We start from the raw sequence: 22,358 nt of genomic DNA, 5'->3' as shown, positions 1-22,358 counted from the left end.
GCAAAATGACGACGTTGATGGCGGCGGTCGTCCCCGGTCGCTCCCCCGGGGCTCGCCTCCTCCTCCCCGCGGGGACAGCGCCTCCATCCCCGCTGCGGGTCCACTAGACGCCGCCTCGGAGCTCCGTCAGCCGGGAGAGAACGCCAGTGGAGCCGCCCACCCGCAGCCGGTGCACGCACGGCCCCGCTCGGCCTCGCCGCTCGCTTTGGTTCATTATTATTCATTTATACATCTATAATTTTCAAAAAATGACTTATTGATGGATAACGCGCGCGCCCAGTGAGCCGAGATGGAGACCATGGAGAGAGGGAGTGCAGCGCGCTGGGGGGACTCTTCCAGAACGTCATCGCGGACATGAAGGTAACCGCGCTCGTGGATTCTCATCGTCATCCAAATTCATAATCATCATAATCGTGTGATGGGATGGTGACGTCATAGCACACAGGTGTCGTGGTGTGTCTGGGGAATGTGCCGCACCTCCCGCTTCATTCCACAAATCAATGGCTGGGTTGGGAAGCGCGCCCTATCTCCTGTTTAGTGTCGTGCCCTCAATGTATCCCACAATGCATCTGAGGAACTATCTGGGTCCACTTGATCCACTTGGCTCAACAGTGGGCTTCGCGACCGGGCCCGACCGTCAATGACACTCTTTTTAATGGTATGGAACAAGTATTATTTTGTGAAAAAATAAAAAGTTGGAAAGAAAATGCGAGTATGTTAGCGATTGGGTAAAAAATATAAAATGAAATGTGAACAAGTAGGGTCATGTGAATTATTATTTTTTTGTCCCTCCAAATATGGATAAGAGGGGATTGGATTTAAAAAACACACACACACACACCACACACAAATAAGCAGGGGAATGTGAATAACAAGAATTTTAGAATTTCTTCCCTTGAAAAAAAAAGCAAATAAATAGGGGATCGTGTCCTCAGACCGCTGCTGTTGCCACGGTGCAATTTATGTGCCGGCTGGCTGAAAGATGCCGCGGCGGCCCTGCCCGCCTCCGCCCAAACGCGGGCACGCCAACAAGACCGGCGCTGCAGTGTTGCCATGGCGACGGCCGGCCACGCAGCCCCAGCGCAGCTTAAGAGGAGGAGGAGTGACGGGTGGTGCAAATGTGTCAAATGACCCGAAGTCGGGAGATGTGTGACGAGCCACCATCCGGCACGCGCAAAGTATTGGGACGCGCTCAATTCATCAATCAGAGGTTGGACTAGAATGTCTGAAATCTCATTAAGACGTGCAAAGAACATGTTTTTGTCCGATCATCGAAGCAGTGTGATATCAGCGGCCATTTCGATGTCGTTTCCTCTGAATCGATTCACCTCCTGGCCAGCGGGCGGCGCTTTGCGCGTGACGACTGGCTCGACCAAAACATCTGAAGCGAAACTGAATCGTAACCTAAGAAATCGAAATAGAATCGAAGGTGGAGGTGCTTAACAATACATAGACACTATCCTAAAATGTTGACCTGGCAGAAGAGGAAGGAAGACGTCAAATGTGACCGACAAGTTTCGACAAATGACACAAAAGGTGAGTTTGGCGTGGAAGAACATTTGCGCAAACGTACTCGCACCATCTCGTTCCAAAGTCTTCCGAGGAGATCGGAAGGCGTCGTATCGCTGCGAACAAATCCCACAACTTTCCCCTGAGCGTGTCCCGATACTTTTGTCCACGTTCTGCTGCAGCGCTCCTCAGTCTGAGGATTCGCGGGGTCTCGCGGATCGACACGATCGATCCGTCTCCGGGCTCTCGATGCGTCCGGAGCTCGAGAGAAGGCACGCACACGTCATGCTGGGTTTCTTCTTCTTGTCTTTGCTCCGCAGGGCAGTTATCCCGTGTGGGAAGACTTTGTCAGCAAAGCCGGCAAACTGCAGTCACAGCTCAGGCAACGTTCACCTTTTTTGAGGTCGACAGAGGTCACATGACTTGACTGGAGTCAGACTTATTAAAGGGCGAGTTTGCCATTTTCGATCAAATCACTTTTCGGGGATCCAACATCTAACGACGTGAATGCCACAGTTCAGCTCACCAATTAGCTTGAGCTTATCTTATTTTTGTTCAACCTTTAATGAAGAAGACAATCAAATATGTCATGGAAAATCTCATGTTTGCTATTGTGTAACTGGTGTTACTGTGTACATTCAATAGTGAATCACAACCGTTGGTTTCATTCGAATACACAATGTCCTTCAATATGAAGTCATCTTTCTTCGATTTTATTATTTTCTTTGCCATGAAGTGATGACTTGAAAATACAAACCAGTGATGCCTTTCGCAGATATCAAAACACGGACAGCGACACTGAAACGGGAGGAATCGTCCCGAGAAACATGTGTCCAAAATGCTGAAACTTTTTTCCCCCGGTTGTTATCGGTAGACTGAAGTAATGTGAATGTTTTCGGATTGAATAGCGCTCCACGTTGAGAAAAAACGGCGGCCATGCTGTGTGACTCCGACACTTAACAGCATTTACTGTTTCATCAGAAAGTGAGAATAGATCAGCGTTTCAGAGTAAAACTCCAACCGATCATGATTATTTGGACAAGGGTAGAAATCGGCTGATAAAATTGGCCAACGGATGCATTGGTCGGGCCCTAGAAAGGAAGGAACTCCCCTTTGACACCTCCCTGGTAGGCCGGTTGGTGTTTCATTCTTGAGAATTGTTTTCATGTGACCGAGCAAGATTGTACAGTCTGACACGACTTATCTGAAATTGAGCAGGGACTCCGCTTGACCCGCTCGATTTTTGCGACAGTAACTTGGGGCTTACTGATGACAATTTTGGCCAACCGGAAGACAATCATTTCCAGTTGGGGGAAAAAAAAATAATCACGAGATGCAAACAATGATGAATGAAATTGAACCAAGTGATCCCGTGATGTTTGGCAGGACGACGGTGGCGGCGGCGGCGGCCTTCCTGGACGCCTTCCAGAAGCTGGCGGACATGGCGACCGGCAGCCGAGGTAGGAGGCGGGCCTCGGCGACAGCTCGGTGGAACTAAACAGCGTCGGAAGCACTGACCGACATTCATAACCTTTGTATTAATTAATCCCTAAACTTTTATTTTCATGACCTCCCATTTTTTTTGGAGGGGTGGGGAGGGGTTGGACTTATGGTACATTATTCGCAGGCTAAAGTACTGCATGTGTTAATTTGGTGCCATTGTTTTGGTCAAGGAACTCTTTTGAAGTGAGTTGCGATACTTCATTAACACAAAAGTAGTGCTTTGTTACCATAGAGTGGCATCTTGGTGCCAAGGAACTATGCTGAAACGAGTTGAGGGGTTTCCTATCGACAAAAGTAGCACATTGAGGCTATGTAGTGTGCCATCTTGGTGCTGAGGAACTATGTTGAACTCAGTTGAGGAGTTTCCTTTGGACAAAAGTAGCACATTGAGGGTATACTGTGGCCTCTTGGCGCCGATAAATGATGTTGAAGTGAGTTTAGGAGTTTCATTTTGAGTTTTTTAAAAGTAGAGCTTTGGCACCATCCATCTTGGTGCTCAGGGCCTATGTTGAAATCAACTGAGGAGTTTCATTTGGCCTCTTCAAAACATTGATTTTGTTGTCCTGAAGCCACTTCGTAAACCAGTTTGGCAGTATGCTTGCGGTCAACGTTCATTGGGGACGACCCAATTTCATTTCAGCCAAGCGTTAACTTCCTGGCTGATGTCAAGGCGTTGCTGCGTCAGTATTTCCACATGATGATCTTTCTGGAGCAAAGCAAGCCCACAACATGATGCTGCCACCCCTGTGTTGCACAGTTGGGATGGTGTTCTCAGGCTTGCACCTTTCCCACTTTATCCTCCAACTCTAACCATTCTCATTACGGCCAAGCAGTTCAATTTTAGCTTTTTCACACCACAGGACCTGTCTCAAAAAATGAGGGACTTTGTGCCTCACCTGGGAACTCAGTGAGTTGCTCCAGCTGCTCTCCTACTTTCTCCTCTTCTTTAATGTAGGAGGGAACTGATTCATGCTGCTGCTGCTGCTCAGGAGGTACATGTTGAAAAAACACAAGAACGCGTGCCTTTATTATTTCATATTTGCAGCTCGTATCACACCCTTAACAATGGTGGTATGGTGCCAATACTGTACATTGCTACTCGTACTCAAACCTGGACTAAAAAGCTGCAATACGACAACAGACGACGTACTGTACTATTCTGTCCTCTCTGAATGTGCAGTGAGCAGTTTGGCAGAGAACAAACGGTTCTTCAAAAAGAGTCCACGTGGTTTTGGACGCACCAGTTGAAGTTGACAGTCAAACGAAGCGCCTCACCTGAGAACTCGGTGAGCCGCTCCAGCTCTTTTCCTGCATGCTCCTCGCCCTCCTCCTCCTCTTCTTCTTTAACACGGAGGGGCTCCGGTTCATGCTGCTGCTGCTCGGGGGGAACGTCTCGAAAAATAGTACAACACATGCTTTTGTGATTTCGTATTTGCAGTTCGGAAATGACACATTCCAAACTGGAATCTTTCCATGGGCATTAGCTGGGAATTGACGGTCATTTAATGGCGAGCTGTCACTCACATTGGAGCATCAACCGAGCCCCGGCACAAACAACGCAAATCTGCGAGGAATTGAAAAAAAGACCAAAAAAAATTGTTGAAAATTCTCTTGACATGCCAGAAGACAGAGCACTGCTTTAGTCGAAATGAAACTCCTCAATTCACTTCATCATAGTTGCCATAGTTGCTGGCACAAAAGCAGAAAATTTGGGAGTTTTTCAGCAAATATCAGAGGATAGCACCCCATAATGTGCGGGAGCACACTTGCCAATCTTGATTTGTTCTTTGAATTATTCAAAATTGGACAAACGTGTGTTGTCGTCGAGAGAGCAACCGATTAAAAATACCGATTTTTGTTTGTTTTCTACCATTCACCGAGAGTTGTATTGGGCGAATAAAAATGGCTAAAACGTGGTTTTAGCTGGCCAGCCCTGGTAGTTTTTATTTCTCATGTTTACAATATGCGGACTGAATTACACTATTCACAAAAATACACGACGTATAACCTTTCTGGGTGAACTTCATTTTGTCTCCATACACTTACCACCGTCAATGTAAAACGAAACAATGTGATTCAAGTGCGTCGATGATGTGACTCAAAACCAAACCGACCTGCTTTGTGTCGCCGAAGTTCAACTCGAGGCTTGAAAACAGCGTCCAGCAGTCGGCGCTGTCGCTCGATCTCCTGTTTGGATCGACACAGTTCCTCCTCGGACTCCGCCATCGTTGTTTCAAACGCCACAAATATTTCTTCAACGGCAGCGTTTCGTCGCTGATTCACCAAAGCTCGCAGCATTTGGACTTTGCACATTTTGTTTCCCCTCCACAACAATAACAACATGTTGGATATATTTTAGAAGTTATCATTTCTTTGTATGAGTATTATGGACAATTTTTAGAAAGAATGATGTCTCGCCTTCAAGAAGATGACTCAGCAGGAATCATCAGAGAGAAGGACGTGGCAGGTGTTGGTGCCATGTTTTCACCTTGAAAGCCTCCCCTTAGTGTGTTGTGTCTTGTAAACTTAGAAACCTCCCTATTTCAAATAAATACAGGAGCGACGGGAGAGATTGTTGAGAGCGTGTTGAGAGGCTGTAATCTGAACAATCTCCCATTCGCCGCCCTCATGAGAAAAAGAAACCAGCGTCTTCATTCCTTTTGTCTATTTTTTATAATGTTGGGCAAGATAAATCCAACACAACAACACTTTAGCGGGCTCTGTGCTTCGTGTCGCTAACTTCCGTGCCTGTTTTTTTTTGTTCGCAGCATACACGTTTCGATACGAATATTGTGGTTTTTTTTGTTAATTTTTTTTATTCATAAATGTGTATTCAACGACGCTATAACAACAAATTATGACGTCGCTCGCTAGCACTAGCTTAGCTTTAGCTTGCTCACTTCCGCATTCTCGCTCAGCGAACCGAGCTGACGAGAGCGCTTTGCGGTGAATAAATCGTCCAAAACGGTGACGACGACAAAGTGTTCCCTTTTCGACGTGTATCGACCTTCGGTGCGGTTATGTACTTGTCCCAATTGAATTGTTGAGCGAAACGAATGACGTATCTTGACCGCGACGGGCACCGTCTCCATCTTGTTTGCGTTCTTCTTCGTTGGCGAAACGCGAACTGGCGAGGACGCCGCCTGGCGGGCGCCGTGGTCGCCCGAACTGCCAGCAAGACGCAAGCGCTATCAATCAAACGTGTCCATTGTTTCAGATTAGTGATCTTCCGACAAATTATGGATCGGAACTAAAAATATCGGCTACCTTGGTCCAAAGTTTTGTTTACGAACACTCGCTGTGAAACTATGAAAGGATGTAGTAAGATTTCAATGAAAATTCTGTATCATGACACGAGCATGTGATGAATCTCCTCATTTTATTAGCAAGGTTTATCAATGCAAATTTGTCAATCAATCACAAAGTCGCTTTTTTCCCAGTATTTTACAAGGATTTATATTGAATTGCAGAATTCCAAAAACAAATGCAATCGACGACATTGTCCCATCTGAGCAACGTACAAATTGACAGAGTTGTTTGTTGAAGTGAAAAGCGGGTCCTGGAATCGATAACAGGATTATAAAATCATTTTGGACTGATAAAAGGAGTGCGAGGCAAACCGGCAATCGACACATTGTGATAGCAATTCATCGTAGCTGTTCAAGTGCTTGATACAACGAAAGAAGAAATCCTCTCATTGTGTGACTGCGCCGATTTCTGACAAACTTAACGGACAGAAGAAAGCAACCCGATCAACTCCAACGAGTCTCACCCAAGACACCAAAGCCAGCAAAAACTGTGACTTAACAGAAACATCTTAATTGCACAAATTGTCTGCGTGAAGAACAAATCCCATCTCTGTTTTCAAGCCCAAGTGTGATGAGAAAGCGCTCGATGGAGACATCTCTCTCGTGTTCCGACACCTGCACGGAGAAGAGCACGCGAATGCACCTGGAAAGAGTCCCGAGAACACGAGCGGAGTCCACGTCAGCGAAACTCACCGTGCGACGGCGGCTGCGTCTCACTCGGAAGCGGGCGTCGGGGCGGCGGGCTCGGAAGCGGGCTCGGAATCGGCGTCGACGGCTGCCGTGAATGAAAAAAAAGATGTGAATGAAAACAAGTCCGACTGTGGAAGGAAGGACATTTGCTCCACGAAGGCCTCTTGAATCCATCTTCACTCGTACTTTGAGCTGCGGTTGGGACAAATCTTCTACTTCCTGACTACGAGAGTGCGGTGGGGAACTTCTTTGGAATCGTACAGTTCATAGCCGCATATTTACAATTCCACATTCATGAATTCGGATGTTGGGGAATATTTATTGAGGGGAAGCTATCTTCTGTTATTCGCCGTCTTTGCGCTCAGCCCAAAACCATAGCGAATATTAAAATAGAGGTTTGGCGCCGCCCGGCGGCATCTCGGGGCCAGGGAACTTTGTGGAAGCGAGGGGAGGAGCTTCAATCGAACGAACCCCAGTGCGGCTTTGGCACGCTTCGCCGTCGAGGGCCGAGGAACACGAGTGAACTAAGTCGTACGTTTTCCACGAAATCTAAATTGACTTCAATTCGGTTTCAGGTTTTCTCTGCCTTAGGGAGCGAGTCCTTTTTTCCACAACGATGGCGACATCGACATTCACGTGCTGACTATTTGCGACTCCTCGTGCACACTTTTGGAGCAAAGGTCCACGTCAGACCTTCGCACGAGCGCTTTGCCGACTGCGGCTCAAAGGAAACAGAAGGCGTCGCACTTACAAGCTGGATCGTATTTGGCTGCGAAGAAAAAAGAGACACAAAGGTCACGATGGGCACAAATCTTCCCGACAGAGCGAACGTCGGCGTCCCTCACCTCGTCTGCTTTTGTAAAGCTTGACGAGGACCGCGACCGCCGCCGCCGCCAGAGCGAGGACCGCCAGCGGGACAGCGACGGCCAGCGCCATCTTCCTCTTTTCTTCCTCTTCGCAGAGTGAGAAGAAAGAAGAAAACGTGTGAGCGATCGTTCCGACGCGCGACGATCTGAGCGTCGGTCACCTCGGATGCGCGCGTTGCTCCGGACGCTTCTCCTCTCCAGCTTGGCGACGATGTCGTCCGCCACGCCGGACAGCTGGAACACGCATTCGTAGCGGCCCTCGGCTTCATCGGTCACCTCCGCTTTCAGGTCGGCCGTCGTCTGGAAGGTTCCGTCGTGGTTGCGGAGGGTCTCTCCCGTCTCCACGTCCTCGTGGAGCTCCTCGCCGTCCTTCCTCCAAAACAGGGCGGCCGCGCCGGGTAGAAACCCGTCGCGTGGCAGGTGACCGGAGAGGACGGCGTCTTCTGGAGGAGAGACACCGTGGGAAGCTCTGCGGGCCGAGGGAGACGTGGACACCGGGTGAGAGAGGGGCAGAGACGGAGAGAGAGAGCGTGGGAGAGGAGGAAAAGATGGGGAGAACGTGTGAGAGGACAAAAGAGAACTTGTGAGAGGAACAAAGATGGGAAGAATGTGTAAGAGGAGGAAATATGGAAAGAAAACGAGTTGAAGGGAGCGTGTGAGGAGAAAGTATGGAGACAATCAGTGACAGATTGAAAAGAGAGAGATTGTGTGAGAGGGTGAAAAGATGGAGAGAACAAAAGATGGAGAAAACGTGAGAGAGAGGAAAGGAGCGAACGAGGAAAGAGTGCAGCTTGTAATGCCAGTAAAGGTCCTGTAGGGGGCGTGCTAACATGATGTGACTGCACCTGTTCTCATCAGGAAGTCCCTCCCATTGGTCACATGCTTCTTCAAGTAAGAAGGACAAATCTCAGTGTAGTAGTTCTTCAGGTTTAGCTTCCAAAGTTCGTGACTGTCCCACTTGAGTTTGGTGACGAAAGCTTGTGGGTGAGCTGCGATCCATCTCATTGTCTTCACCTCCAACGAGATGAAGGCTTCTCCATCGTAACTGTCGTGTTGCCAACCATCGACCTCATCGGTCTCGTCGTCCCATTCGCAGCCGTACATCACCTGGATCATGTGAACACCTGAGAGAACGACGTTGAAGAGTGACGCCATGTCGAGAGAGAAGGAAACGTGTTTATGAGGAGGAAGAACGTGTACGAGCACATGAAATCTATTTGAATTGTGGAAAGCTGAACGTCAACAAACCTCCAGTTTGGTTGAAGCGCGCTTTGGCAGTTTCGATGTTGATTTTGTTGACCTGCTCATTACCAATACTGATCTGTGTCTGTCCCTCCCAGTAGTGAGGATCATCTGCTGTGATTTTGTTCATCCAGTCCTGTTTGGGTTTTGTTTTCCTGCTCTTGCTGTCGTAGCGCAAAATCGGAACGTCGTCAACATAACCGACCTCCGAGAAGTCTGGGATGTTTGGAATTTGAGACGATGCTGTCATGAAATACTTGAGCGTGTGAAGCACTGAAAGAAAAAACAAACAAAAAGGTGATCTTCCTTTTTTGTTTGATGGCCCAAAATCTTGCACTCTTCCTATTTCAAATGATTTCGTCTTCCGTTGAAACATTTGAACGTCTTTTTTAGGGAAAATAAATGAAAATCAAAAGATACAAAACATTCCATTTTCTTTTGTGGTCATTTCAATACTTGAATATTTATTTAAACGTATTCTTACACACAAATTTCTCAATGGATTCGACAACAGACGCTCATCATTCTTTTGATTTCATTTTCACGACTTCCGTATCATGTTACAATTATCATGCCCTTGCTAAATAAATGGATTTAATAGTCCTTAATAACAGATTCGTCAATAAATATAGACGATATATTTTGTAAACTTAAGTTGTAACTCTGGAAAAGGAACTTCTGACAATAAATATGTTAGAATGATGATCTACTAAAAGATACGCTAAACACTACACAGATTTTGTTTGTCGTTATTTCAAGAAATGAGATTTTATTTGTATTTTTTTCCCCACATATATTGAAATGCCGCCTCCGTGAGGCGAATATTCCAATGGCAGCTTTGCCAAGTGAAACCAGTTGCAAGAACTTCGGACTGAGGGTCCAAGTGTTGCTTCCGGCAAAGTCAAGAGCGTCGACACCAATCATCGGAACACGATCGGGATCATCAAGTTGTGGACAAAGTGCACTTACCGGGCGTCACGCTGTGGATTTGCGCAGCCGCGACAAACAAGACAAACAACTTCAGCGTCGCCATGTTTTGCTCCTTTTCGTCCACAAAGTGACGACGACTCCTCGTCGACGGCCGAACGGCAAATGACAGCAAACCGGAACACGCGCCTTCTCTACGGTGCCGATGACGTCACTTTCGCTTTCCTCATCATCGGGCGACAAGATTTGACTCGCGTGGCGTCGTTGTGTCGCTCAAATGAAGTCGAGGGTGCGAAATTGGAGACGAGAAGCAGCGCGAGTGTTTTGGGAAGCTTGTGCTGAAACAGCGACGCTTTCGCTTTCGTTCTTGGCGCGCGCGCGCGAGCCTTTCGGGGAAGTCACGTGACCGCGCCCGCCCACTTTCCGAAGAAACATACGACGACGTGCGTGGAGGAAAACTCCATTTGCGCTACGTTCATGCAAAAGTAATCACACTTCCCAAGGGTGTGGATTTTCCTCTCATTTTGTCAGTTCCAGGAAAATATTTGATGTTTGTTGGGATGATAAGAAAAATAGAGTGAGGTCACACATTCTGAGGGGCCGTAGGCGCAGAATGGCAGCCACGCTTCGTCAGACTGCTTCGCAAGTCGTGTCTTTGAGTGCCTAGAAAAGTGCTGTACGAGTGTCATGCGTTGGATTGAGTATGAGAATCAAGTTGTATTTTTATCTGTAAAAGAAAATGTCATATTACAACTCCGGCATAGAGTTATATTGTTGTAATTTGAGAATAAAAGTTGCATATTGTCAATGAAAAGAGAATGCACTCTATTGTTAGATAAAAAGCTGCACTTTTACAAGAATTAAGTTGTATTTTGGGGGGTTTTAGAGGCATCGGTTTATCTGAGAATATTTTATTTTTGCTATTTCTTCGCTTGATAGGAGTTTTCGTTTAGATACCTGTGGATGTTTCAGCGTTCTGCAAAGTTTTATTTTTATGAGTAAGTCACAATCAAAAATAAGAACGAAGTTGTCTATTCCAGAAAAAGAACGGCAAACAATGCAGTCAAGCATAAGAAATCAATGTTTTATTGTAGTTTCTTCCATTTAAAAACCAAACAAAAAAGAGACAGAAGCATGCACACATTCCTGGCAGCAGCCTAAAACTTAAAATCAGCTTGGGTGGGAACACGAGCGTCGTTGAGAACAGGCCCGGCTGGTTTGGTGTTTTTCTTCAAGCATCAGAAAAGGTTACGTGACATCTTCAGCAACCAAATTTGTTCTGTGTGAACGGCCGACGTTGAATTCCTCCTTCATTCATGCGGAACCCTTGGGGGGAACGGACAAATGAATAATTATTAAGACAAAAGCCCGACATCAATCAATAGACCCGGGAGGGTTTTTTTTAAACACGTAAAATAAAGACTTTGATTTGACAAACATTTGATCCTCTTAAAACAAATAAAAGTCGTATTAAATCTGGAGCATTTTGAGCAATACAGCATGTACAACATTCGCAGAAGCAGCAGCGCAGCCAATGAGTCCGCAGCACTCAATGCATGTACACTATGTACAAGCAGAAAACAAACCGCAGTTTGGCACTAGGCACACTTCCAAAATCACGTGTTGACAAAAAATATATATACAAAAAGTTGTAAATTAGAGAAGTGCTTATAGTTGGGGTAAATCAGAGGAATTTCAACTCAAACATCATTTTGGGTGGAATTGAGCAATCATTTTGAGATTTTTTGGGGGGGGGCAAAATTATATATATTATAAAAGGGGGAAGCGGGCATTTCCACCATCAGAGAAGAAGGAAAATGATGTAGTGGGACAAAAAAGAAAAAATGTAAATCTGGCATTGCTACTATTACGAAATATAGTATATTTTTATTTGATGTAACTGGTTTAATTAAAAAAAGCAAAAATAAATACTCCAATTTGGCAATAATTCTGGGGAAAAAAACAAACGCTGCCATTTCTGCTATGCGAGTTGTAGTCCAAAAAATATTTGGTATGATTGACCTCATTTAAACTAAATAAATAAATACATTTAAAAAGTGGGGGGGGGAAGCTCCAATGTGGGATAAAGCGGATGTATTTTTGGCCATTTCCATGTGAAAAGTAGCCAAAATTATTTTGCTGTAATTCAGCTAACAAAAAGGGTGGAAAAAAGATCCAATGGGGTGGGGGGGGGGCATCTTTTTTACCATTTCCACCATGGAAGAAGTCATCAAAAATGATTACTTGGTATAATTGGAATGATAAAAAAAAATATGGACCAGGAAAATTTTTTGTTTGTTTGTTTGTTGCCATTTCCACCGTGAAAGCCGTAGTCAAAAATAAAAAAGGGGGGTTGGGAAATTGCAGCATGAAAAGAAAACAAAAAAAAACAAAAAAAACATCTGGTTTGGTTGGAGGGAGGCGACCTGAGGGTCTCGACAATCGCTTGTTGTTCCTGAGTGCTAACGAGGAAAACTTGCTGGGCTGAGCTCGGACGCTATTTACAGCCATTTAGTCCGTCCTTCCTTTTCTCCGCTTTAGCATCCTCAAACGTTTTCCTGGCGAGCGGGAAGAACCCGCGACGTCTTTTGCGGGTTCCCCCGGTCTACGCCTCGTGGATGGCGATGCGCGGCGAGCGACGGAAGTCGACGGAGGCGGACGAGCTGCGGTAGAAGGAGCGAGTCTGGCGGTGGAGGCGCGCCCGCTTGCTGCCCACGCACAGGCTGCGCTTGCTGGACGAGATGATCTCCGTGATGAACTTCTTGCAGTCCACGCACACCTCCATGGACGCCCAGTCCCCCGTCAGCTCCTTGGGGAGGTCCGGGTCGCCCCGGGTCGGAGGTGACGCGTCGTCGTCGTCGTCGTCGTCACCCGTGCCCGACTTGCTGAACCTGAGAAAGACGGCAAACACGAACGCTAAACAGAGCTCTCTCGGGACGTTTATTTGTGTACTGAAAAAATAAAAAAAGATTAACAAGGTAATAGTGGTCGCAGAGAGAAGATATGCTGCTGCGTGTTAAAGTAGCAACTGTGAAAGTTTGTAACTACCAAATGTTTGCCAATTTCTGGTAGCCCGCCTGTGGCATTTCAAATTATATGTTAGCATTCAGCTCGCAGGCTTTTGTGAGATGAAATTATATGGTTCGGTCGAGCCCTTTTGGTGTTTACATATATAATGTTTGATTATTTGTTGTGTGCTCCGTTTGTATGTGTTGCTGCTAAAACATTTTCTAACTTTAAATTAAAAGTTATTTTCAAGCTATTTTCTCTTTGTTAAATAAAAATCTAGTCGTATCTAAAAACTAAAAATATCCCAATGTAATTTTCAATGGGTCTACGATTCAAATATTTTACAATTTCTTTTTTTTTACATTCTTCTTAATTAGAAAAATATATATAATCTATACAAGACTTGCATAGAAATCCTGTACTGCATCTAAAGTAAGAAATCATCTTTGTTAGCTCGAGGCATGTTTGAAGGCGAGATGTCTCGCCTTCAAGACGATGACTCAGCAGGAATCATCAGAGAGAAGGACGTGGCCGGGACGTGGCAGGTCAACGTTGGTCCCATGTTTTCACCTCGAAACCCTCCCCTTAGTGTGTTGTGTCTTGTAGCTTAGTACGTTATGTCTTGTAAACTTAGAAAGCTCCCTATTTTCAAATGAATGCAGGAGCGACGGGAGAGATTGTTTAGAGCAGACATGCCCAAAGTCCGGGCCCCGTGTTCATATTTCCACTGGCCCGAAGCCTCTGTCATCAAACCATTCCTATGTGGCTGGCCCGGCAGTACAAAATACACGCGCAGTTTTATATTTCACCACAGGGTGGCAGTAAACTTGTGGCTGAACTCTCGCGGGGCCGTTTTGCGCATGATCTGTTTTTCGCCCATTTCTAAAATGGCAACCGGAAGTAAGAAAAGGAAAGTTGATAGCGAGGGCCGACGTTTCCAGGACAAATGGAAGTCTGCATATTTCTTCACTGAGTTTCGAAACAACTGCGCCTGCCTAATTTGCCAAGAGGCTGTGGCTGTGTTCAAGGAGTTCAATATAAAGAGGCACGACCAGACGGAACACGCTAATGACGACAAGCTAACTGGGAACAATGGAAGCAACTGGAAGCCGGTTTAACGGCACAGCGACGCTTTTCACAAGAGCCAGTGAGTCGAAGGAAAACGCAACAAAGGCGAGCTACGAGGTGGCAACGCTGATTGCCGAGCACCGCAAACCTTTTACTGAGGGTGAATTATTCAAGACTGTGTGGTGAAAATGGTGGAGAACATTTGTCCTGAGAAAAAGCAACAGTTCGCCAATGTTCGCCTGGCTCGTAGCACCGTGTCACGAAGGAGCGAAGAAGTTTCTTCTGATATTAAGAGACAGTTGGACGCAAAAGGAGTGGAGTTTGAATTGTTTTCGTGAGCCTGTGACGAAAGCACGGATGCATCCCACAGCGCTCAGTTCCTGATTTTTTGGAGAGGAGCGGACAGTGAAATGAACGTGCGTGAAGAGCTACTTGACCTCCAGAGCCTCCGGGACCAAACAAGAGGGAAAGATTGATTTGCTTCTGTTTGTTCCGCCATCACGGGGATTATTACGGATGGCGCACCTGCCCACGGTCGGCGAGCACAGTGGATTATCAACCCGAGTGTGTCACAAAGAAAGCGAAGGAGGAGGTAACGCTACAAAACTCCATTGTATTATGTGCCACACCCTTTCCGTGGATCTCGGTGACGTTCCAGCCCACCTGCAGCTGGAGCTCATTGAGCCGCAGCGTGACACGGAGTGTCGCAGCCGGTGCCGACGACTCCCTCTTGTCAACTGGATAAACAAAGACAGGTTCCGAGAGAGTCGTACATTTGCTAAGAAAATGTTGAGCTTGTTTGGCTCGACCTAGTTGTGTGAGAAGACATTCTCAGTCACGGACACGAACACGAACAAGAACCGCGTGAGGACAAGACGACGTGACTCCCACCTGCGCATGAAAACCACCGCTTTTGAGCCAGACCCGCCCCATCGACTGCAGTCGAGATCTCAGTATCGCCCTTCACGTGAATGCAAATTCATTCTGATGCATTTCAGAAAAATACTTTATTTTGCATTTCATTCATTTTTATTTGAACCTTCATTTATCCAGGCCAGGCAGTCATGAGATCTAGCGAGCAGCAGACAGCCTAGTAAAACGGTAAAACTAAAAATACAAAAAAGCATTCCCCTCGTCGGTAGCGTGTCAAATTAACGCTGGCCCGCGTGACCATTTTTTACGGCAATGTGGCCCCTGAGCCAAAACGTTTGGGCACCCCTGGTTTAGAGCGTGTTGAGAGGCTGCAATCTGAACAATCTCCCATACGCCCTCCTCATGAGAAAAACAAAGCGGCGTCTTCGTTCCTTTTGTGTCTATTTTGTAGAATGATAAATCCAACGCTAAGAAATGGATAGATGCTGCTGAGAGAGCACTTGAAGTGATAGGAGATTGCGAGAAGCACATTAACGCATACGATGGCTTTGAACTTGTTATGCCTCGAAGAGGAGTCATGAAAAATGTGTTAACTGCGCGTCAGAGGGAGTCATTTTTCGGGTTACGGAGTGACGCGACGGTAATGAAGGATGATAAAACGGGGAATGAGGGAGAAGCGTGTGGAAATATGAACGCACGTTCGGGATAATAGTAGGCCGTCGACCAGTATATGCCACGTGAACATTTGGGAATATAAAGGAAGTCGGTAAGCGTCGTCAGTAGACGTGCATAGAAGTTCCTGTTTGTGGCAGACCGGATGAAGACATTTACGCAAGGGACACCGGTCGGCTGAAGACCCCCTTACCATATTAAATTGATACAATGTAAGGAATATGAATACAGTACAGTGAATGCAATCCTTTCCATCACAGCAGTGGGCGGATGTGTCAAGTTGAGTGCTACTGACTTACGAGAGGGAGTTAGGGTGTGTCTAACGACCAGCTACATACGATATGAGACGGTGCCTCGTTTGCATCGTGTGCCAGGGAAATTATGAGGAGGACATGTTTTGAGAACGGCTAATATGCTGTGAGGATGAATCTGTTTGATTGTCTCCCCAGATTCAGCACGAGAGCAGGGAAGACAAAGAGGATTTGGCCATCTGTCTGGCAAGCCAATTTGGAGGAGCTTTATTGATTTGCATTCTGTCTCCTAAATCAGGTTGATTACAACACTTTGTGGACAAGCGGGAGAGCTACTTTTTGAGCTAAGGGACAAATTCATCAGGGATAGTATTCTTAGATTTCTAAAAATAAGATAACAGGGTTGCCTGCCCCAGTTATGGGGGACTGGTTCCTTACAGCGGTCGGGGAGGCTTGGTCAATGTGGGACATAAAGTAATAATTCACAAAAGGGGTCATCGGGAAGCACCGTATACAGATGAATAAATACGAGTTAAGGTTGATTGAGGAAATAGCAGACAGAATAATCTGGGAAGTCCTGCGGTGCCCTGAGCCCTAAAATCGCCGGGAACTCGCACTAAAATGTTCAATGGCAGGACATCGGCATCCCAGCTAGGGGGCCCGTTTTACGACTGGTGCGTTACGTCTGAGGATAAGAGACAGAGGTCGGGAGGGTTGCAACTCGGAGACAACTGGAAAATGGAAGACAAGAACAAAGGTTAGTTAGACTTCCAAATCTTAATTGAACAAGCTAGAAAGTAAGCGGATAGAAACCAAATTTAGAAGCTACGACAGAAACGCCGTGACCGAACAGGTGACTACGGGAGGCTCGGTCGTGTTAGCGGGACCTTATGACAAGTGAAAACCCAGTGTGTCCCCTCGCATACGCTGTCACAGCCGCGGGTCGCTCGCCGGTTTCGGCTTTTCAGTTCATCCGCAACGATAACAAAGACACAAGCGATGCCGGGAAGCCAGGAAGGGGGGCGCGACGGTTGTTATTCGTCACGAGAGACTCAGAGAGACTCGTCAACCTGACGATTGCATCTACATGAAGGATGTTCTCATGACAGAAAAGAATTATGCGCAGCGACGTGGCTGGAAAGACGGACATACGAGCGAGCCGTTTCTTGTACACCCGGGGAGTCATAAGACGAAATCAGTCGGTGCCAGAGCTATTTTTAAATCGTCAATCGAGCAGGAATATCGCGGTACGGAGGAGGAAAACCACGTGTCGTGATTGTCATGGTGAGTTCAAAGCGATCGACTTTCAAATACGAGTTACGTGATGGCAGTGGAGGAGGCGGTTTTTGCCCAAACGGGAACGAGGGAAGTGGGATATTAATTGCGTGAAAAACTAAAAGCCTCAGGAGGCTGCACAAGTTGCATAGCTCGCGAATTCCAAATTGAGATCCGCGGATTGGGTAAGCACACAAAATGCTTCCAAAGGGGTTGGTTGGGAATTACGAGTCAACCAATACATATTCTGTGTCCAATGTTTATGGTTTGTCTTCAATGTTTGTGTCGTGTTGAGTAAAAGCAGAAATGAAGCACCACTGGGTCAAATTCACTCATGCGGAGAAGGCTTTTACGCACTTTGCGGGGTCATCTGAGACTAACATGTTTATGACGACCGAGGACATCGTGACGGACAAGTGGGTCAGGTCTCCACAGACCGTTGACTAACTTTTATCTCTTGCTGATACTTCTTTTGGCTGGTGATGTTGAACTAAACCCTGGGCCACTGCTACCTGGGCCAACATCACTGCCAACTGGGCCTTTACCTCGAGCAGCCGGGCTAACACCAATGCTAGATCAGCTAACATCATTGCTAGCTAGGCCTCCACCTCTGCTTGCTGGGCCTCTACCACTGCCACCTGGGCCAACACCACTGCTAGTTGGGCCAACACCACTGCTAGTTGGGCCTCCACCACTGCGAGCTGGGCCTCCACCATTGCCGGCTGGGCCTCCACCACTGCTAGGTGGGCCTCCACCACTGCTAGCTGGGCCTCTACCACTGCCACCTGGGCCAACACCACTGCTAGTTGGGCCTCCATCACTGCTAGCTGGGCCTCCACCACTGCTGGTTGGGCCTCTGCCTCTGCTAGCTGGGCCTCTACCACTGCCAGTTGGGCCTCCATCACTGCCAGTTGGGCCTCCACCACTGCCGGCTGGGCCTCCACCACTGCCGGCGGGGCCTCCACCACTGCCGGCTGGGCCTCCACCTCTGCCGGCTGGGCCTCCACCACTGCCGGCGGGGCCTCCACCACTGCCGGCTGGTGGGCCTCCACCACTGCCGGCTGGGCCTCTACCACTGCCACCTGGGCCAACACCACTGCTAGTTGGGCCAACACCACTGCTAGTTGGGCCTCCACCACTGCGAGCTGGGCCTCCACCATTGCCGGCTGGGCCTCCACCACTGCCACCTGGGCCAACACCACTGCTAGCTGGGCCTCCACCTCTGCTACCTGGGCCAACATCACTGCCAACTGGGACTTTACCTCGAGCAGCCGGGCTAACACCAATGCTAGATCAGCTAACATCATTGCTAGCTAGGCCTCCACCTCTGCTTGCTGGGCCTCTACCACTGCCACCTGGGCCAACACCACTGCTAGTTGGGCCAACACCACTGCTAGTTGGGCCTCCACCACTGCGAGCTGGGCCTCCACCATTGCCGGCTGGGCCTCCACCACTGCTAGGTGGGCCTCCACCACTGCTAGCTGGGCCTCTACCACTGCCACCTGGGCCAACACCACTGCTAGTTGGGCCTCCATCACTGCTAGCTGGGCCTCCACCACTGCTGGTTGGGCCTCTGCCTCTGCTAGCTGGGCCTCTACCACTGCCAATTGGGCCTCCATCACTGCCAATTGGGCCTCCATCACTGCTAGCTGGGCCTCCACCACTGCTGGCCGGGCCTCCACCACCGCTAGCTTGGCTTCCACCACTGCCGGCTGGGCCTCCACTACTGCCGGCTGGGCCTCCACCACTGCCGGCTGGGCCTCCACCTCTGCCGGCTGGGCCTCCACCACTGCCGGCTGGGCCTCCACCTCTGCTTGCTGGGCCTCTACCACTGCCACCTGGGCCAAGACCACTGCTAGTTGGGCCAACACCACTGCTAGTTGGGCCTCCACCACTGCGAGCTGGGCCTCCACCATTGCCGGCTGGGCCTCCACCACTGCTAGGTGGGCCTCCACCACTGCTAGCTGGGCCTCTACCACTGCTACCTGGGCCAACACCACTGCTAGTTGGGCCAACACCACTGCTAGTTGGGCCTCCATCACTGCTAGCTGGGCCTCCACCACTGCTGGCCGGGCCTCCACCACCGCTAGCTTGGCCTCCACCACCGCTAGCTGGGCCTCCACCACTGCCACCTGGGCCAACACCACTGCTAGCTGGGCCTCCACCTCTGCTACCTGGGCCAACATCACTGCCAACTGGGCCTTTACCTCGAGCAGCCGGGCTAACACCAATGCTAGATCAGCTAACATCATTGCTAGCTAGGCCTCCACCTCTGCTTGCTGGGCCTCTACCACTGCCACCTGGGCCAACACCACTGCTAGTTGGGCCAACACCACTGCTAGTTGGGCCTCCACCACTGCGAGCTGGGTCTCCACCATTGCCGGCTGGGCCTCCACCACTGCTAGGTGGGCCTCCACCACTGCTAGCTGGGCCTCTACCACTGCCACCTGGGCCTCCACCACTGCCGCCTGGGCCCCCACCACTGCCGGCTGATGCGGAAGCTGGCAGCGTAAAGCTATATGCAAACATTGCCAATAAAAGAAACAGGGGGCTTCCAAACCCCGCAATACTAAAGCACCGGAAATGCAGGGTGTTCCAAACCGTTAATAACTCTAAATTAATATGGGACTCAACACGTAAACCAAAAGGCATTATTTGTGCACACTTCAATATACGAAGCATTTTAACAAAAAGTGATCAGGTCAAACACCTTCTCACTGACTCTAATATTGACTTCCTCTGCCTATCTGAGACATGGCTCCATGAATCTTCGCCCTCAGCAATACTATCTGTACCTGGTTAGAAAATGTTTAGAAACGACAGACAGGCTTCTAAGGGAGGAGGTGTTATGATTTATGCCAAGGACACTTTTAATTGTAATGAAATACATGTTACATATGAGAATGGATTAGAATTTCTTGGACTAACTGTTTCTTTGTCACAGCAAATGTCTTTTATTCTTATAGTTATTTGTAGGCCTCCCTCATCAAATGGCGCTTTTTATGAAAAGCTGGAAATGTTACTGAAACAACTCAATCTTGCAAAAGAGGTGATAATAATGGGTGACCTAAATGTTAATTGGGAAGTTAACAAAGTTAGGAAACAATTGAAAAGGGTCATGGATGATATGGATATGACTCAGGTAATTAATGGCCCTACGAGAATTACAAACTCCACCCGAACTCAGATTGATCTCGCTTTTACTAATAGGCCAGAAAGGATCTTGAAGCCATACAATATGCTCACAGGATTGTCTGATCACAATCTTATAATGGTCACGAGAAAATTAAATAAAAAGCGCTTCAAACCCTTGGCCACCACTGAATCCAATAGGATACCAAAACATGAACAACAAAATTTCCAAGATTCTATCCAAGAAGTAAACTGGGATGTATTACTTGCTGGTAAAAATTTAGATGAGGATTGTTCTAAATTTGCCAACAAAATACAAAAAATTCTTATACAATTTACACGGATAATTCAACTAAAAGCTAGAAAGAATGGCCTTCCTTGGTTAAACACATTTATTCTGAAACTGATGAAAGAACGCGATCATTCCTTGAAATTGTCGGTCAAATCAGGATACAATAGACAGCACTTTATTTCACTGAGAAATAGGGTAGTGAAAGAAATAAGAGAATCTAAAGCTGACTTTTTCATGACTGCTTTGAATAGTGCGAAGGGAAATTCAAAAATAACCTGGAATTACATTAAAAAGCTATTGGGTAATACACAAAATAACAAAACAAAACTAATGCAAATTAAATGAAATGGAAACATCCTCACGGAACCTCAAGTGATGGCTGATGCTTTTAACAACTACTTCATTGAATCTGTGTCAGAAATCTCTTCTAAGTTTGCAGTAAAACAAAGGAAGGAATACCCTGCATTGTCTGCAATATATTACAAATATTACTGAGACCAAAGTTATCGATTTCATTCATTCACTCAAACCATCTAAGGCAAAGGATGTTTTTGGAATGGACACGAACATGCTCAAAGATCTCGGTTCAACTCTTGCTACTCCTATTGCCTCAATCATTCATCTTTCAATTTCATCTGGTCACTTTCCAAAGGCCTGGAAATCTGCTATTGTTACCCCTGTCTTTAAATCCGGTCACTCAAATTGTCTGAATAACTACCGACCTATAAGCATTCTTCCGGCCATTTCCAAAGTTGCAGAAAAATGGGTGTCAGAGCAGATTGTCCATGATTTAAACAGCAGCTCCCCCTCTCTCCACGCCATGCAGTTTGGTTTCAGATCCAAGCATTCCACTGAAATGGCTACATGCCTCTTCATTGAGAAAACAAAATCTTCTCTCGACAAGGGTGGAGTTGTAGGGGCGGTGTTCTTGGACCTCAGGAAAGCTTTCGATACAGTAAATCACTCTGTTCTTCTTACCAAGCTCTCAAAATGTAACTTCTCTCACAAAGCTGTGAGCTGGACTGAATCATATCTGCATGACCGAACACAATCTGTATCAGTTAACAACTACAGATCAGAGTCTCTTAGGCTAACCTCTGGAGTCCCTCAGGGATCAATATTAGGCCCCCTTTCATTGAGTCTTTATATCAACGATTTGCCCACTGTTTGTTCTGAAGCAGAGTGCTTAATGTATGCAGACGACACGGTTTTCTTTGTTCATGGTCGCTCCAAAGATACTGTTGCTGCTAAACTCACTAATACAATGTCCTGTGTCACAACTAGGTTGCAGGAGTGCTGTCTACACCTAAACGTTTCTAAAACTGTAGGCATGTATTTCACTAAAACAAATAGAGTATCACCTGACCCCGATATACTTGTTAATGGAGAAAAAAATGCAAATTGTCAGCCAATACAAATATCTTGGGTTAATAATAGAGTCACAGCTTTCCTTTAAAGCCCATATTGACAAATTGTGTAAAAATATCAAATTAAACCTCGCAAATTTTCGTGCAATTCCAAATGAAATGTCAACTGAAGCCGCAAAAATGTACTTATATTCAATGATTCTTAGTCACTTTAACTATTGCATAACCAGTTGGTCCCAGGCTGGTCAGAATGCAAAAAAACCATTGGAAGTTTTGTACAAACAAGCAATTAAAGTGATGGATAAAAAAACCAAGGCACTATCATCACTGTGCAATTTTAAAAAAATACAGTCTTTTAAACTGGGACAGTCTTC

General features: G+C 47.0%; 1 protein-coding gene across 1 annotated transcript; it reads right to left on the bottom strand.

Annotated features, from left to right (window-relative positions):
• Nucleotides 1–6,579: 6,579 nt before the first annotated feature.
• On the bottom strand, nt 6,580–10,408 carry LOC133398870 (class I histocompatibility antigen, F10 alpha chain-like). The gene is given in 9 exon segments (XM_061670052.1): nt 6,580–6,935; nt 7,014–7,095; nt 7,762–7,779; nt 7,856–7,963; nt 8,038–8,274; nt 8,277–8,345; nt 8,722–9,000; nt 9,125–9,391; nt 10,088–10,408. Coding segments are annotated over 8 exon segments (1,104 nt in total). The 5' UTR covers nt 10,152–10,408; the 3' UTR covers nt 6,580–6,935; nt 7,014–7,033.
• Between the last annotated feature and the right edge of the window lie 11,950 nt (nt 10,409–22,358).

Source organism: Phycodurus eques, unplaced genomic scaffold (assembly GCF_024500275.1).
Source record: "Phycodurus eques isolate BA_2022a unplaced genomic scaffold, UOR_Pequ_1.1 contig_391, whole genome shotgun sequence".
NCBI lineage: Eukaryota > Metazoa > Chordata > Actinopteri > Syngnathiformes > Syngnathidae > Phycodurus > Phycodurus eques.
Note: the sequence above shows the minus strand (reverse complement) of the source record. Positions and strands in the feature narration are given on the sequence as shown.